The sequence below is a fragment of the Oncorhynchus clarkii genome, chromosome 2, assembly GCF_045791955.1.
Source record: "Oncorhynchus clarkii lewisi isolate Uvic-CL-2024 chromosome 2, UVic_Ocla_1.0, whole genome shotgun sequence".
NCBI lineage: Eukaryota > Metazoa > Chordata > Actinopteri > Salmoniformes > Salmonidae > Oncorhynchus > Oncorhynchus clarkii.
The window spans coordinates 39,290,724-39,310,376 of record NC_092148.1 but is presented as its reverse complement, the minus strand read 5'-3'; the positions used below and the strand labels follow the sequence as shown (position 1 = coordinate 39,310,376).

At 41.1% G+C, this 19,653-nt stretch overlaps 1 protein-coding gene across 1 annotated transcript in view; it reads right to left on the bottom strand.

The window, feature by feature from the left end:
- The window catches only part of LOC139367884 (BR serine/threonine kinase 2a), a 497,374-nt gene that overhangs the window by 83,440 nt on the left and 394,281 nt on the right, over window positions 1–19,653 (bottom strand). Inside the window, exons 6-8 of the mRNA XM_071106247.1 lie at window positions 11,164–11,197; window positions 9,017–9,085; window positions 7,267–7,413 (exon numbers count right to left, since the gene is read on the bottom strand). Of these exons, the coding sequence (XP_070962348.1) occupies window positions 7,267–7,413; window positions 9,017–9,085; window positions 11,164–11,197 (250 nt within the window). The remainder of the gene's footprint in view (window positions 1–7,266; window positions 7,414–9,016; window positions 9,086–11,163; window positions 11,198–19,653) is intronic.

Sequence of the window (19,653 nt, the reverse complement as noted above, 5' to 3'; positions counted from 1 at the left end):
TCCCTGATTTCTGTAACTGTTAACTTACCTGTGTAATTTTTAATTACGCTCAAATATGGTCCCGTTATATCAATTGCTATGCTAATCCATGGACAGTTCATTGCCTCGGTCAAAATAGTATGTAGATGAAAGTTATTTTAGCACTTGTATGTTATTTTAGAAATAAAGATTGCAATGCAACAATAAAACACATTTACAATAGGCCTATATCTAAAAATATATACAGCCAAATTATATACAGTGACATAAGGTGCCGTGAAAATGTATTTGCCCCCTGATATTCTCTATTTTTGCATATATTTGAATGTTATCGGCTCTTCAACCAAAACCTAATAATAGATAAAGGGAACCTGAGTTTACAAATAACAAAATCTATTTATACATATTTTATTTACGTAATTAACAAAGTTATGCAACACCCAATTCCCTGTGTGGAAAAGTACAGTAATTTCCCCGTAATACTCAATAACTGGTTGTGCCACCTTTAGCTGCAATGACTGCAACCAAATGCTTGTTGTAGTTGTTGATCAGTCTGTTACATCGCTGTGGAGGACTTCTGGCCCACTCTTGTATGCAGAACTGCTTTAAAACTGCGACGTTCGTGGGTTTTCAAGCATGAACTGCTAATTTCAAGTCCTGCCACAACATCTCAATTGGGATTAGGTCTGGACTTTGACTAGTCATTCCAAAACTTAAAATGTGTTGCTTTTTAGATATTTTCATGTAGACTTGATTGTGTGTTTTGGATTATTGTCTTGTGCACACTAGAGGGTAATTTGGTCACTTGACTGCAGGAAAGTGTTTTAAGTAACCTTCTGTCTTACGTAACCATATCATATCATACCAAACCTAACATATTATTAATAAAATCAGTGCCCCAGCTTTATGTTTACCATGTTACATCGAGTCTATGAGACCAGACTGGCACACAGAATGTCTTGCAAGCAGTGGTTCTGAGTGATATTGTTGTTGTACCATGTGCAGCCCCCTGAATAAGTTTCACTTTTGCATGGTGACTTCAGATTTTCTGTGAACATACTGAAAATAACTTGACAATAAGTTGATCAGTCAGCACAAATTTGGATTATAAAAATGACAAGACAGCAGAGAAAGAGTTTGTGCTGGAGCTGGAATTTATTCTACACGTTTGATCTCTCTTTCTAAAATTATCCACCGCCATTGTTGCAACCCCTGTTACCAGTCTGTTCAACCTCTCTTTTGTTTTGTCCGAGAACCCTCTTCAAAGGGGGTGACACTAGACCCAAACTGTTACAGACCTATATCCATCCTGCCCTGCCTTTCTAAAGTCTTTGAAAGCCAAGTTAATAAACAGATCACTGACCATTTCGAATCCCACCGTACCTTCTCCGCTGTGCAATCCGGTTTCCTAGCTGGTCAAGGGTGCACCTCTGGAACGCTCAAAGTACTAAACGATATCATAACAGCCATCGATAAAATACAGTACTGTGCGACTAGCATCACTACTCTGGACGGTTCTGACCTAGAATACATGGACAACTACAAATACCTAGGTGTCTGGCTAGACTGTAAACTCTCCTTCCAGACTCATATCAAACATCTCCAATCCAAAATCAAATCTAGAATCGGCTTTCTACTTCGCAACAAAGCCTCCTTCACTCACGGCACCAAACTCACCCTAGTAAAACTGATTATCCTACCGATCCTCGACTTCGGCGATGTCATCTACAAAATAGCTTCCAATAAACTACTCAGCAAATTGGATGTAGTCTATCACAGTGCCATTCGTTTAGTTACCAAAGCGCCTTATACCACCCACCACTGCAACCTGTATGCTCTAGTCGGTTGGCCCTCGCTACATATTCGTCGCCAGACCCACTGGCTCCACGTCATCTAGAGGTATAAGCTAGGTAAAGCTCTGCCTTATCTCAGCTCACTGGTCACGATAACAACACCCACCCGTAGCACGCGCTCCAGCAGGTACGTATATCTCACTGGTCATCCCCAAAGCCAACACCTCCTTTGGCCGACTTTCCTTCCAGTTCTCTGCTGCCAGTGACTGGAACAAATTGCAAAAATCGCTGAAGGTAGAGACTTTTATTTCCCTCACCAACTTTAAACATCAGCTATCTGAGCAGCTAACCAATCGCTGCAGCTGTACATAGTCCATCTGTAAATAGCCCACCCAATCTACCTACCTCATCCCCATATTGTTTTTATTTACTTTGCTGCTCTTTTGCACACCAGTATCACTACTTACACACCATCATCTGCTCATCATCATCTGCTCATCTATCACTCCAGTGTTAATCTGATATAGTGTAATTACTTTGATACTATGGCCCATTTACTGCCTTACCTCCTCATGCTTTTTGCACACACTGTATATAGACTTTCTTTTTTTCTATTGTGTTATTGACTGTACTCTTGTTTATTCCATGTGTGTTGTTGTTTCTGTCACACTGCTTTGCTTTATCTTGGCCTGTTCGCAGTTGTAAATGAGAACTTGTTCTCAACTAGCTTACCTGGTTAAATAAAGGTGAAATAAATAAATATATATATATATATATTTTTTATCCTGTCAGTCGAGTTTGGTAAATTGATGCTAGCTAGCATGCACAACTGTTGTTCTGTTTACATGTGTGTTTGGGATTCAACATTTTACTATATGTGGTAGCTTACTGTTTCTTAACAAAACAATTTGTTTTCTCTGCTATGGTTTGTGTGGTCTTGGTTGCTCTTTGAGGAAATGTAGCGCAGTGTTTGTCCTTACTGTCTGATTTCTAACTACCTCATCTTACCATAGCTTGGCCGGTGCAATACGAATGAACATGAGTAGAGTGGAAGTTTCCCAAAGTTAGGTTGTTTTAAACTTAACATAACTAACTAGATACGTTGTGTGTAAGAATGTATGATCTTTTGTGGCAGATGAACTTGCATTGCAGTACATGTTAGCAAACATTAGAATCATACTTTGGCAAAGATTACTTAGCTAGCTAAAGTTAATTGGTTATCATAGCAGCCAAGGACGATTGCTAGTTTATTTGTGAATATTTGTTTGTGCTCCGATTACACGCAAGTGTTTAGATCAACAGTTTACGCATGATGACTTCCGACCTGATGGACTGTAGACACAAGCTAATGTTAGCTATGTAACGTTAGCTAGTTGGCTACCTAGCTAATCAAAATATTTGTTTGCATTTATTGATTCACTTCTTATGACTGGCATCATGGCGCAAGCAACTGTGTTGTTGCTGAGCAACCAACCTGGTATTAGAACTCTGAGATTATGCTGGGAAAAAAGATGTTAGCATTGTCATAAACGCAACAAAAAGGTAGCACATTGTTGTTTCTTAACTGACAGGAATGTGCACGTGGGAGCGATAAAATGATACATTTAATAAAAACTGTTGCAGCTACAAATGCAGTCAATCCGGCAATGGTCACTTTATGAACTAGTTTTAATTCAATGTCTAGAATTGAGCTAGGTAGAAATAAACAATAAATACTCTTAAAAAATCAATTGCTAACAACCCTTTTCCAAAATCCGGTATGTGGTTCTCGGTAACAGCCAGACGGCTCAAGAAGGGAGGAGGGGAGTGTGTTGTGTACCTCCAATCAAGATGATTTCATTGAGATTGGTGTCATATTATCCTAGATATGATGGTAGGGAGTTTTGAATTTAACACTGAGCTTCAATCAAAGACTATAATACTAAAATACTGTAAATAAGTGTATTGAAGGCAGATGATAGCATATATAGATTATACAATTATTTTTTATTTTTTTATATAAAGTACACTTTTAATAAGTGTGTTGAAGTGTAATGATAGTATATTTATAGTATACTTAAGACAAACTAGAAGAGTTTCATATTTGAAGTGTACTATTATTATATAGTTTTTTTGTATATTTAACCTGTTCACGTGCGAGTTCCAACTATCTCTAACTGTCGCTCCCAGCACACATGTTGTTATGCGCGTGATAACAGAATGCACGCACTGTTCCAAAATGTGATTTTTACGCAACAGGACAGTTAACCAGATGAACCCTCAAACCAAGACACACTGCCTGCTAATTATCTATGGGCTATGTTTCAACAAATTTTTCTCTAACAAGTTCTACAATGTTTTTTATTTTCTAACAACAGTTTGACTTGAGGTGTGTTCCGCCTCATTAATTGACATAGAAGTAGCCCATAGACAATTTATGTTTGAGGCTTTACTGAGCGGGACAAACTTCTCACTTTTATGAGAGCCCAGACACTTCAGCAGTGTTTCCTCAGATCAAGTATGCAGATATTTTTCCCCATGGCACATTTTCTGGCTGGTGCTCGCATTGCCTTATTTGCTGTTTTCATTACAAATAATAACTTTGGACATGTGTGCGTTCCTATCAAAGGAAGTACCTTATTATCTTGTGGTTTCTATTGTGGCATACCGTATGTACAGTCCCTTCAGAAATAATTCCATTGAGGATTTTCTACGCTGGACAACTTGTTACAGCTGTTGATGAGTTATTGATAGTAATCTCCCAAAAATGTAATGTAATTCAAAACTTGCACTGAGTGTACAAAACCTTAAGGACACCAGCTATTTTCATTACATAGACTGACCAGGTGAATCCAGGTGAAAGCTACGATCCCTTAATGATGTCAACTGTTAAATCCACTTCAATCATTGTAGACGAAGGGTAAAAGACAGGTTAAGGAATGATTTTTAAGCCTTGAGACAATTGAGACAATGACTGTGAGGTGAATTCAGAGGGTGAATGGGCAAGATAAAATATTTAAGTGCCTTTGAATGGGGTATGGTAGCTGCCACGCCCTGATCTGTTACAGCTGTCCTTGTGATTGTCTCCACCCCCTCCAGGTGTCGCTTATTTTCACCGGTGTCTTTCTGGGGCAGAAAGACAGGACACACAGGGATCCCAGTTCGTCTTGTGTGTTTCCAAGTCAACCAGCGGTTTTCCCGTTCTCCTTCTTTTTGCATTTTCCTTTTTCTAGTCCTCCCGGTTTTGACCCTTGCCTGTTTCTGGACTTTGTTCCCGCCTGCCTGACCATTCTGCCTGCCTTGACCACTAGCCTGTCTGCCACTCTGTACCTCCTGGACTCTGATCTTGTTTTGACCTTTTTGCCTGTCCACAACCATTCTCTTGCCTACCCCTTTGATTGAATAAACATTGTAAGACTCCAACCATCTGCCTCCTTTGTCTGCATTTGGGTCACGCCTTGTGCAATGACAGTAGAAGGTGCCAGGCACACTGGTTTGTGTCAAGAACTGCTATGCTAGTGAGTTTTTCACACTCAATATTTCCCCTTGTGTATCAAGAATGGTTCACCGCCCAAAGGACATCCAGCCAACTTGACACAACTGTGGGAAGCACTGGAGTCAACACTGGCCAGAATTCCTATGGAACACTTTCAACACCTTGTAGAGTCCATGCCCCAATGAATTGAGGCTGTTCTGAGGGAAAGGGGTGGGGGGGTGGTGCAACTCAATAGTAGGAAGGTATCCTTAATGTTTTGTACACTCAGAGTGAATTGATATTGATCATCAGTTGGTGTCTGCTTGATTTACAGCAGGGTCTAGTTATATTTAACAGATAAAGCATTAAGATAATGGGTTCATGTTTTCATATGCTTTTGTGCCTGGGATTGGACATCGAGTCTACTGTATACAATTGTGTAGGATAGACTATTGTGCAACACTCAACGCTATTCCTATAAATTATTCGGCATACAATGACAACAAATTACATAGCTTAGTGGGCTTATTCACAATATGACCTGGCAATGAAATAACATGATAAATGCATTTTGTTTTCCATGTTACATATGCAATTTTAAACAATACCAGGGGCTTGAAGTAGCCTAATTAAACTTGAATTTGGAGCACTGGAATAAGCACTGGAATAGGCCTATCTTGAAAATCAGACATTTCCTCAATTTGGTGCTTGAAAAGTCCTTATATTAAATTATTGTAGGCAATTTATAAGTTATCCTGCTCCATTTGAATTATCTGTGATTTAATTTTATATCAGTTTTTGAGAGATTTAGTTTGGTTTCCACCGCTTCAATTCAGTCTTGAGCTACTCTGTTGCGGTAAAACCATGTGTGGATCTAATGTTGGCTTCAACTTGGATTTCCATACAAATCCATTCCCCCCAAAATAACCAGGTTTTTTTTAACCTGTAGAATTATATAAATGATATTGAGGTTGAGGTCCTTGAAAAGGACAATTATGTTGTGAAAGTCCTTGAATTTGACTTGCCAATGTCTGTATGAACCCTGCTTAAATAATTTATAGTCCTAGTTTATGGGTCAATTAATGGGTAAATGTATTGGTCAATTTGCATATTCACATATTCACAAGTACAGATGTGGAACTGCATGACTATAAAGAAGGTTTGCTTGGCAGAATGAAGGTTGTATTAGCAAATTTAATGAACGACTACTGGCATCATGTTTCCCTCCGAGCCAAGCGTGGGGTGGTAGGGTAGCCTAGAGGTTAGAGAGGTGGAACAATAGCCGGGGTGATTGCTGCTTCAAGCCCTGGGCTGAAAAATAGCAGGAACTGAACTGACAACCAGAGGGCTACTGGTCCCTGTTCCCAGGTACCATTCAATATCACTGTGCCCTTAATCAAGGCAGTTAACCACTCAGATGGTTAACCACTCAGATGGTTAACCACTCAGATGGTTAACCACTCAGATGGTTAACCACTCAGATGGTTAACCACTCAGATGGTTAACCACTCATGGTTTAGGTGTGGTTGGGGCAGCAGGGTAGCCTAGTGGTTAGAGCGTTGGACTAGTAACCGGAAGGTTGCAAGTTCAAACCCCCTGTCGTTCTGCCCCTGAACAGGCAGTTAACCCACTGTTCCTAGGCCGTCATTCTAAATAAGAATTTGTTCTTAGCTGACTTACCTAGTTAAATAAAGGTAATTTTTTTTTTTTAAGTACAGACTGGCCATAATGTAGTTCGGGCAAATGCCAGATGGGCTGGTCCCTCTTAAGCCAAGTGGGCTGTTAAAATAGTTTGTAAGCTTTTTTGGCCCAGAATAGCCATTATTTAATAGTGGGGGTTTCAAGGGGGAAAAATGGACTGGTGTGGGGGCCTTGAGAGGAAGAAATGCCTGTAACCCTTGAAATTGCTTTGCACCTGATGCTGTGCTAATCCCATGTTCGTTGTGTAAGGTTGCTGACCTATTGTGACAGCAAAATCATTAGGCCAAAGCAAAGAAATCTCTCTGAGCCCGTGTTTAAACAACCAAGCATTTAACTGACCGTTAGCCGTTTGGTGGCGTCTACCTCGATCATGCCCCGGAGGAGGTTCTGACAGTCTGGGGGTATGAAGTGGGGCATATGGAACACTCCTAGCTTCACCTTCTCCAGCAGGTTCCTCAGATTGTCATCATCAAATGGAAGGGCACCCTGAGAGGGGAGGGCGGGGGATGAGGGAGACCAGAAAGGGGGTAGGGGGAGAGACAGGGGAAAGAGGGAAGTAGCAAAGTGGCAAAGTTATGAGGCAAAGTTGCCATCAGACCGAACGTGTTAACTTGGAACACAATGGCTGAGAGTTCATCAAAAAGATCAAGCAATGGCAAGGAAATAAAATAACAAGACTCCCCAAAACAAAAACAACTGAGTTTCTGACATGATGCAGCAACACTCCAATTAGTGAGATTTGCCCTCCAACGTGATACTAAATAAATAATAAACGGGTAAACAGAGAAGAGGGCTGCAGTGTTAATAATTACTCTGCCTTCTCTCTCTTTCCACCTCCCTACTTTAACACTCACACCGGTTATCAAGACGGACTGACACCCTGCAGATGTGGTTGTTTGATATACAACAGGAACATCAAGAATACGAGAGAGAGAAGGAAGAAAAGAGAGAGAGAGAAAGACAGAGATGGGGAAGACTTGTGTAACAAATTAACTGCAGGGGAATGAGAGTGTCTCATCCAATCCAACAAATGGTGCTCTCCTAGCCAGCAACAGGACAGAGGGAGTCCAGATTAAGCACAGCTCGACAGAAGAGAGAGAGAGCATTTATTTACACTCAAACAAATGGAAATAAACTTTGTTTGGAAGGTGGAAAGTAAAGAAATTGATAAAGATAATGACAAACCAAATCATATGTGAATAGAAAGAGAACGGGACTTAGAAGTTGCATCGGCACTTGTCGTTCTTTGTTTAAGTGGCCTGGTACACATGAATGAATGTGCACACACGCACGCACACACACGAACACGAACACCAACCCACCAACATATATGCATGCACACGCACGCACACACACACACAGTGGTCTGTGGCCAAAAAACAGTCAGTCTGAGTTAGCATTTATTTCAGTAAGCAGAGTGTCTGTGTGGCTGTATCCATTATTCATAGTGGAGGGACGTGGAGAAACTACAGTCCTAGATTATGAAATAAGGCACCAGGCTTCAGGGCCTTCTATATTATAGCCAAAACACAGGGAGAGAATGGGAGGCTAACTGTGGCCAAACAAAGTAGTCCCTATGTGTAATGGATGTGAAACGGCTAGCTAGTTAGCGGTGGTGCGCGCTACTAGCATTTCAATCGGTGACGTCACTTGCTCTGAGACCTTGTTTTAGTGGTTCCCCTTGCTCTGCAAGGGCCGTGGCTTTTGTGGAGTGATGGGTAACGATGCTTCGTGGGTGACTGTTGTTGATGTGTGCAGAGGGTCCCTGGTTCGCACCTGGGTATGGGCGAGGGGACGGTTTAAAGTTATACTGTTACATATGGTCAGGCTAGAAAAGACCAAAGTGCTCAGATTATTTTGTTGTTGTGCTAGTATATCTAAGGTTGGGGTCAGGATTTTAGTCCATTCCATTAGTAATCCATTAGCTAGTAATCCAAGTCATGCGTTGGGGCTGTTGAACCAGCCACCAGTGCACTCTGATGTATGCAAGCGCATATTGTTTCTGTACGTCTCTTGCTGGTGGCAAATCCAATTTCCCCTTGTGGGATTAATAGTTTATTAAATTCAAAGGGTGAAAGTTGACACTCACCACCAATAGGGCAAAGAGGATGACCCCACAGCTCCACACGTCTGCTTTTCTGCCGTCATACTTCTCCCCCTAAGAGAGAGAGAGAAAGACAAAGAGAGAGAAAAAAATTAAGAGAAATATAGGAATTTTTAAGTGAAGGCTAATATCTCAGAGGAGGATCATGGATCAACCTCATTTGGGGTAATTCCGAGTTAATGGGAATGTAATTCCCTTTTTATGCCCTTTTCTCTCTACGTGTATTCTTAAGCATGAGAATAGCACCCGTTATTTGTTTGGGGTGGAGATCAAACAAAAGAAGGTGTGGTGGAAGTGACCTTGATTTAAATCCCTCATAATTTCACCGTTACTCGTGATGAAACAATGAATAAGGTCAAGCAACCTGTCAGTTTCAAGTGGAACGTCTACTTTATTTTTTCGGATAGAAATGACATAATTCTCCATGCACTGTCATTTACAAATTAATAAGAGCTATTGATATGAGCTAGGTAAATTATACTGAAAAAACATATAAACTAAACATGCAATTTTTTTAGATTTTACTGAGTTTACTCAGTTCATATAAGTCGATTGAAATAAAACAATTGTATTGTCCCCAGCACAAGGTGCACTTGTGTAATGAACATGCTGTTTAATCAGCTTATTGATATGCCACACCTGTAAGGTGGATGGATTATATTGGCAAAGGGGAAATGGTCACCAATAGGGATGTAAAAAATGTGCGCACAAAATTTGAGAGAAGCTTTTTGTGCGTACGGAACATTTCTGGGATTTTTTACTTCAGCTCATGAAACATGTGACCTACACATTACATGTTGTGTTTATATTTTTGTTGAGTGTAGTATGCTGTTTGGATAAGGGGATTGTAAATATATATGATTATTGTTTTAGATATATTTTACCTTTTGCTGGAGAGAAATGTGAAACCAGTCATATGTCAGCAAATGGAAGCATATCAACATATCAGCTTTTCCATAGGGCATTTTATTACATGCTGGCCTTATAACTTCCAGGGGTGAAATTTGAAAACCCAAGCTATAGGCTTCTGTAGCCATACACAAATGACAGTATAGCGCCAAACCTACCAAGTTTATTTATGATTTCTAGAATGTTTTAATTATATGACCAGACTTATCACTGTATTTCTACAATTTGTATGCGGTAAAATTAGCCACTATCAGTAGCCACAGGCAGCTACCCACATAGCCTACACTTCACTTTAGTGTTAGGTTCCTTACATTTTGCAACATTCCATTACATTGTCGGTTTACCTTTCTTTCCTCTGTCACGTTCATGTGGTTGTTCCTGAGGATCCCTTGCAAAAGGGGATCATATTAGGCTAGCGCAACCCCTGTTGTACACTTGTCTCACCTTCAAATATATGTTTTTATTTGGTTTAAAACAATTTTATTGAACCTTTATTTAACTAGGCAAGTCAGTTAAGAGCAAATTCTTATTTACAATGACGGCCTACACCAGCCAAACCCGGACGACGCTAGGCCAATTGTGCACTGCCCTATGGGACTCCCAATCACATCCGGTTGTGAAACAGCCTGGATTTAATCCATAGTGTCTGTAGTGATGCCTCAAGCACTGAGATGCAGTGCCTTAGACCGGTGCGCCACTCGGGAGCCCCAAATAGATTGAACAATTGAATAAGGCAACTTTCAGGGTGAATCAAACCAATGTATTCTTGATTCACCAACATATTCTGTGCGTAGCGGCTCTCCAAACTTAAAAGTATTATTCATAAATACTTTCCCAACCGTAAATAATATACAAGATCAGAGTATTTTTAAATCTACCAATTGGCGCTGAATAGGACACAAATACAATATGCATGTATTTACACATTTTCTTTCATTGATCCCTAATTATCTGAACCGTTTCTATAGAATATTCTAGTGAGTCTGTCAAGAAAACCCTATTGAATGAAAACTCCATGAGAAAATCTGTTGGTCAGCATGTTGGAGGGTTTTCCAATGGTTGAATTCAATTTATTCAGCACGAGCACCTGCATAAGGTAAGTCTGAATGCCAACTACTGAGAAGTGCGTGGGAAAGGCATTCATAGGAAAGGCATTCATAGGAAAGGCATACAGTTGCTAGGACTGAATCGTGCCCTTGAAGAGTAAACTAATACATACTCACCCTTATAACCTCTGGGCATGCATAGTGTGGAGATCTGTGAAGAGACACAGAAAACAACATTTATTGGCAAAATTCTACGTGGCAACATCAATGCAAAAAAATCCTACTAAAAAAACGGTGCATAAAAACTTTATTCCGTATATAGTGCACTACTGTTGTTTAGAGACAGTTCTGGTCCAAAGTAATTCCCCACCATATATATATTGAATAGGGTGTCATTTGGAACATCCATCGCTTTCACTCTGTTATCACCCAACGTAGTATGTGATTGTGAAGAAGAAACAATTGATTTTACAGGATCGTTCTTTCATCATTAAGTCTTTACTGTGAGTTTTTTTTTTATTATTTACCTTTATTTAACTAGGCAAGTCAGTTAAGAATAAATTCTTATTTTCAATGACGGCCTAGGAACAGTGGGTTAACTGCCTGTTCAGGGGCAGAATGACAGATTTGTACCTTGTCAGCTCGGGGGTTTGAACCAACGCTCTAACCACCAGGCTACCCTACCCTACACAACATTCCCATGTGGATTGTACAGTCTGCACTTTGCAGGGTTGTAACCTCACTTATATGATGGCTTACGCATAAACACTCACACAAATTACAACCAACAGAAACCATTCTTGACACCTTTCAATTTTGTTGTACTTGTAATTCAGCTTGCTGCTTTTTTACATTTTACAATGATTTCACTTTGTTATTACCCCAGGTAGTATGTGATTGTGAAAGAAGAAACAAGTGATTTTCCAGACACTATCTTTCATCAACAAGTGGGGATTGCGTCAGACATTTCTATTATGATGTCACCATATAATAGATCAGCAGAGCATTCGATTTGCCCCCCAGCTCTGCTAAAACCATTGACAACTGAGTGCCGTTTTCAAGGGATTGTTAAATAAATGTTAACTATTTTGTTGTAATATCATAGTCAGAACTACAAATTGTATTCAATTATTCAATGCAAAACACATTTTACTCTATCATCAGAGTTATACAGCAAATAACTGCATGCTTCTCATGATCAGTAAACATCAGTTGATTATGCAATTTCAGATACGTTAGGTAAATTGGATATATGACAAGTATGAGTGGTTTAGATTAATTTTCCATCCTTTGTAGGCTCTGCCTGTCAAGAAGCAGAACGTGCAGAGGGGCTTATTTGCTGATGTACTGTTAGCTGGTAATGTTTACTTTGCAACCTACCAGTAGAAACTTTGTACAGTTGGCTAAACAGTGGTAAGTAGACCAAATGCACTTTTTCTCCAACCAACATATGCTTCCTAGTGAACTTAGCTAACATGATCACCTTTTCAACATTGTCTTTCACAGCTACAATAGTCATCCCGGAATCGCCTCTTCACTGTTGATGTTGAGACTCGGTGTTTTGAGGATACTATTTAATGAAGGTGCCAGTTGAGGACTTGTGACACTCTAATGTACTTGTCCTCTTGCTCAGTTGTGCACCGGGGCCTCATACTCCTCTTTCTATTCTGGTTAGATACAGTTTGCGCTGTTCTGTGAAGGGAGTAGTACACAGCGTTGTACGAGATCTTCAGTTTCTTGACAATTTCTCGCATGGAATATCCTTCATTTCTCAGAACAATAATAGACTGATGAGTTTCAGAAGAAAGTTCCTTTGTTTCTGGCCATTTTGAGCCTGTAATCAAACCCACAAATGCTGATGCTCCAGATACTCAACTAGTCTAAAGAAGGCCCGTTTTATTGCTTCTTTAATCAGGACAACAGTTTTCAGCTGTGCTAACATGATTGCGAAAGGGTTTTCTAATGATCAATTGGCCTTTTAAAATTATAAACTTGGATTAGCTAAAACAACGTGCCATTGGAACACAGGATGGTTGCTGATAATGGACCTCTGTATATTCAATAAAAAAATATGTAATTTCCAGCTACAATAGTCATTTACAACATTAACAATGTCTACACTGTATTTCTGATCAATTTGATGTTATTTTAAATGGACAATTTTAAAAAAATCTTTCAAAAACAAGGACATTTCTAAGTGACCCCACATTTTTTGAAAGGTAGTGTACCTGTATATTCAATGTATGTAATGAGTAGAAAATGTTTGAGGAAACATTTGTTCTTATAGTCTCCAAAGAAGGATGGATTTGTTTAAATGGCCATGATTTCTTACCCTGTAAGCAAGGGTTCCACTAAACATATTTTTCCAACAATCTGGTCAAGTCAGACTAGTTACACAATCAAGGAGCAGAAGAAAGAAGTATGCATTGTTAGAGAATATTAGTGTACTGTATTTGAATAGGACCAGTGTTTGCATATGGATGCTAGCTGTAAGTTAAATTAACAGGCTCATGCGACCTCAACTAGGGCCTTGCTCATTAGGGCACGCAACAGAAAATGTTTTGATTACTCCCTGTTTGTCTGTTTTCTTCTGTTTGGTGCCTAATGAACACAACCCAGCGAGGTGACATCTAAGTGACGTTTGCCCTCCCACCACTCCTGTTCCTATATTGCATCGTCTAACTAGCAGGATATTGGATCCTACTGAAAGCTTCTATCACAGGCCTGTAAACACAGAGCCCATTACCTGCCCATGAATAACACCGTTGACAGCTGAACTTCCTGCCTGACGCACTGTCAGGTGTGCTGATAATGAACCTCGCCACCGGGACGATAGTGTTTGGCAATAATGCAAACAAGCACCTTATGCAAATACGTCCGCAGTGATTGCAGATGTCATACTGCATTATGCAAATGAGTGAGAGAGAACACGCGCTAGCTGATACACTAGGTTAAGCCGAGGCAAATGTCAAAACACACCAAACATCAGCGAAGCATGGGTGAATGGGAGCTGGTTATCCACGTACGTAGGTGGCTTGCAGGGAATCTAAGGAACAGAGAACTACAAATAATTTGTATTTTTTGTTTGGAGATGGATATTAATTTGTCAATACAAGGACAGCTGTGGCATTTTTCTGTGTCCACTCCTCTCTCCGGATCTGGGATAAAAGACTTTAAAAATCTCATCAAATACTTTGAGCCTGCTTGGAGTGTCAGATGGCCGATGATTGCAGTTTTTGTTTATTAAAATCCTTACGAGTCGATTAACCCACCCATGCGTCAATTTAATTAACATATTAACAAAATCCCCATTATAAATTCAAGATAGAGATATCTGTTTTTTTGCATTGATGCGTCCAAATCCATCTCCTCCGCCTATGTCCGCATCACGCATTTGCGGTGGAAAGTAGTTAGCGTGTTGGGCTAGTACCCGAAAGGTTGCAAGTTCAAATCCCTGAGCTGACAAGGTACAAATCTGTCGTTCTGCCCCTGAACAGGCAGTTAACCCACTGTTCCTAGGCCGTCATTGAAAATAAGAATTTGTTCTTAACTGATTTGCCTAGTTAAATAAAGGTACAAAATAAATAAAATAAAAATGTTTCTCAAACATCAAATTTCAAAGGTTAGGTGTTAACTACGAATGTTTAAGGTAAGGGATAGGATTAAACCAAAAATATTAAAAACACCGTTCTATTGTTGGATTCAAACATGCAACCTTTGGAATCAGAGGCAGATGCTTACACCCATCCACAACACCCAAGCAAAACTGAAACCTATTTGAAGGCAACAGTGCTCACGGTTGCCCCTAGTGGCTGGATTCCACATCATCTCCCGATGTCCTCAGACATGAAGGTGGACATTTGCCCCAGTCTGAGGTCCTGAGTGCTCTGGAGCAGGTTTTAATCAAGGATCTCTCTGTACTTTGCTCTGTTCATCTTTACCTCGATCCTAACTAGTCTCCCACTGCCTGCCGCTAAAAAACATCCCCACAGCATGATGCTGCCACCACCATGAGTCACCGTAGGGATGGTGCCTGGTTTACTCATTACGTGACACTTGGCATTCAGGACAAATAATTTAATCTTGGTTTCATCCGACCAGAGAATCTTGTTTCTCACAGTGTGAGAGTCCTTAGAGGCATTTTGGCAAACTCCAAGCTGGTTGTCATGTGCCTTTTACTGAGGAGTGGCCTCCTTCTGGCAACTCTACCATAAAGGCCTTATTGGTGGAGTGCTGCAGAGATGGTTGTCCTTCTGGAAAGTTCTCCAATTTCCACAGAGGACCTCTGGAGCTCTGTCAGAGTGACCATCGGGTTCCTGACCAAGGCCTTTCTGCCCCGATTGCTCAGCTTGGCCAGGCAGCAAACTCTAAGAAGCGTCTTGGTGTTTCTAAACTTCTTACTTTTAAGAATGATGGAGGCCACTGTGTTCTTGGGGACATTCAATGCTGCAGAAACATTTTGGTACCCTTCAGTAGATCTGTGCCTCGACACAATTCTGTCTCGGAGCTCTACGGAAAATTCCTTCGACCTCATGGCTTGGTTTTTGGTCTGGCATGCACTGTTAACTGTGGGACCTTATATAGACAGGTGTGTGCCTTTACAAAATATGTCCAATAAAGTAAACAAAAAAGTGTTAAGTGATGCCTAGAAGGCCGGTAACTTAGACCTCCGGAGCTGGTGCACGAAATGAGTAGCAGTACCGGGAGGATCCATGACAATGCAAGTGGTATCTCGCTCTCTCTTTATCTCTACCAAGCATTTCCCTTAGATTTTGTTTTATATGTAAGATAGAATGGTCCCTAAAGCAACTGCCAGGGCTGGCCACAAGAACATTTGCTATATAACCGTAGAGTAGAAATGGCTGAGATAATATGGTTGGAGTATAACTGTTTTGATATTTCTAGGGATTTCAGGACAAAGAGTTGACAGCTAGCTTCTTGTCTAACATTCTCCATTGTCTACTTGCCTTTTCTCAGAACGACCACACACACACACACACACACACACACACACACACACACACACACACACACACACACACACACACACACACACACACACACACACACACACAAGCAGGTGGCAAGGCTGGCACACACACATGCAGTACCAGTCAAAAGTCTGGACACATACTCATTCAAGGGTTTTTCTTTATTTTTAATATTTTCTACATTGAACAATACTAGTGAAGACATCAAAACTACGAAATAACATACCTTAAGGGAGCATTTCGTGTATGATCAGTGAAAAAGTCCATATTGCAAATGTACCGTCCCTTACTAGACGTCCGAAATCGTTTGTAAAATTCGCGGTCGGCGTCGGGCCGTGCGGTAGGGCCAGACCTACCGGGAAGTCATCAAATGAACTTTGTCGGACATTCGGTTTCCGTTTTATAAAATAAACAAGTTTTTGACCGTTTTTCCGCTATCCCGGAAATTCCCACAAGAGGGCATACGGAATCATATGGCAATTTGGCAAAACATCACGAATCACGACGGGGCCTTATCTCGAAAACGGAAAATATTTAGAAGCCGAAACTTGGTGAGCGTAGGTTTGGCATAATGGGCAGTTGGCCCCGAACAAGATGGCGTCTAGGCCTCGACGGTTTTTGAGTTATGGCCATTTTTCTGGGATTAAAGGTCCAAAATGGAAATAGAGAAATTATTTTTCCACTTCAGGTCAAAGTCAAGGAGCCTCCGGTGTCAATAAAAAAAGAACCAGCCATTTATCTATCGTCATTTAAGAGAAACGGAACAATGACAACTTGGTGATGGTCACAAATAGGCGTTTTTTTTTTCAACGGTTACAGATCCAGTTGCAGGGTGTTCATACGAATCTTTTTAAAGTGTGCTGCGGAGCTCTGCGAGATTTCTGTGATTTTCTATGATTTTCTGAAATAACACACACATACTAAACCCTCCGTAAATAACTCAGTTCTTAACGTAAAGACTTAAAACTCAGGATTATGTAAAAGCATACCCCAATGAGGATATGTGGTGACTTATAGCTTCCTGTGCCAACCGGAAGTGCCATAATTGGTGTCTCAGGGGCTGTTTCGAAGGGTTAAAAAAGTCAGATCTGGCAACCCCCATGAACTGTAAATCAGTCATTTTTCCCCAAAAAAATCAAAGGAAAAAAAAATTACACTAAAACACAACTTGGATGGAGGGACGTATTGGGGTGCGTAGAGACAGACAGTGGCTGCAATAGTTAGCTTTGTTGGAGCTAAAAAAGAACCGTCAGACCTAGAGTTCCGAAACTTTAGAAACCTGTTCTAGACCTCCGGTCGATGGTGCGTGGTGAGTTACGTGGCTCTAGACGGTTCTCGGACCGAGAAACAGCCTCGTACATTTGCAATACCTTCAATTCATTTTGACCATTACGAAAATGACGACGTTTAGAAAAGTCTCAGAGACGCAAGGCTAGGTGCATTGAAACCGGCTCGGCCCATAGAGACGGACCCCAACGTTTCTGTCCGATAGCTCGTTCAAGGACCCCGTAGAAAGGCATGGAAAAAAGTGGATTTTCAGCACCAATTAGGGTTTTTCTCGGACACCAAATGACCTATCGAGCCGAAACTCGGGATTCGGGGTCGCCTCACATAGGACTTCACATAATGTCCGAACTGGACCCGCAGCTAGAACGTAACTATGTGTTTTACCTTTTTATTATGTTTTAAACTAAAGGCGCTGTGAATTATGGGACTGCTCTGACATATGTGATAGTTGGCTTCTAAATGAGTAGGAAAAAGTGGGTTTGGTGTCATAATGACATCTAATTGACTGATGGACACTGACTTGCTAGTTGACTTTTGTGCATTTGCAATATGTTTAAACGGAGAGGGACCATCACCAAAATGGCATTCTGAAATCAACACAAAAATGGCATCACCATAGTCTCCAGACTGTGCTGAGTTCAACGAGCTATCCCGCTTGACCGTAGCTCGCTCGGTCTAAGCGCAACGACCATTAGAAAAGTAGGCCCAAAATGAAGCCTGCCCCACAATGTCATTTGCTTTTGAGTGACAGTGAGAGAACCGTTAGGGTGAGAAGAAAAATTCCACCACATGAATGTTCCTAAGGTCCTCCCGATCTGTACAAGCCTAACCTTGACCGTGTGGCATTAACCCTTAACAGTAAAACAGTGTTTTTTGATCTCACAGATTACAGTGTCATCTCTCCCCATAGGAATACATTGCCTGCACCCCTAATTTCAACCTGAAGTCTATATGGGTTATGAATGCCGTATGAACCTGTCTTCGGTACCAGTCCATCAGGCCACTATGAGGTCTACCTGTGTTGATTCTAAGCTTCCTGGACTAACGGGAAGTGGTTAAAATGCCCCTAAAAGTGTTTACCCATACCCTGCCTGCAGTTTGACAGACATAGTGCATTCAACCCTGTGTAAATCAGTCAGTTCTTAACGTAAGGACTTAAAACTCAGGATTCTGTAACAGCATACCCCAATGAGGATATGTGTTGATTTATAGCTTCCTGTGCCAACCGGAAGTGCCATAACTGGTGTCTCAGGGGCTGTTTCGAGGGGTTAAAAAAGTCAGATCTGTCCAAAACTTCATATATGTGATTAGGCAACCCCCATGAACTGTAAATCAGTCATTTTTCCCCAAAAAAATCAAAGGAAAAAAAAATCACACTAAAACACAACTTGGATGGAGGAACGTATTGGGGTGCGTAGAGACAGACAGTGGCTGCAATAGTTAGCTTTGTTCGAGCTAAAAAAGAACCGTCAGACCTAGAGTTCCGAAACTGTAGAAACCTGTTCTAGACCTCCGGTCGATGGTGCGTGGTGAGTTACGTGGCTCTAGACGGTTCTCGGACCGAGAAACAGCCTCGTACATTTGCAATACCTTCAATTCATTTTGACCATCACAAAAATGACAACGTTTAGAAAAGTCTCAGAGACGCAAGGCTAGGTGCATTGAAACCGGCTCGGCCCATAGAGACGGACCCCAACGTTTCTGTCCGATAGCTCGTTCAAGGACCCCGTAGCAAGGCATGGAAAAAAGTGGATATTCAGCACCAATTAGGGTTTTTCTCGGACACCAAATGACCTATCGAGCCGAAACTCGGGATTCGGGGTCGCCTCACATAGGACTTCACATAATGTCCGAACTGGACCCGCCGCTAGAACGTAACTATGTGTTTTACCTTTTTATTATGTTTTAAACTGAAGGCGCTGTGAATTATGGGCCTGCTCTGACATATGTGATAGTTGGCTTCTAAATGAGTAGGAAAAAGTGGGTTTGGTGTCAATTGATATCCGTTTGGTGTCATAATGACATCTAATTGACTGATGGACACTGACTTGCTAGTTGACTTTTGTGCATTTGCAATATGTTTAAACAGAGAGGGACCATCACCACAATGTCATTCTGAAATCAACACAAAAAATGGCATCACCATAGTCTCCAGACTGTGCCGAGTTCAACGAGACGCCCCGCTTGACCGTAGCTCGTTCTGAGTGCAGCGAACTTGAAAAAAAGAAGGCCCAAAATGAAGCCTGCCCCACAATGTCATTTGATTTTGGGTGGCAGTGAGAGAACCGTTAGGGTGAGAAGCACAATTCGACCTCAGGTACGTTCCTGAGGTCCTCCCGATCCGTGCAAGCCTAACCTTGACCGTGTGGCATTAACCCTTCACAGTAAA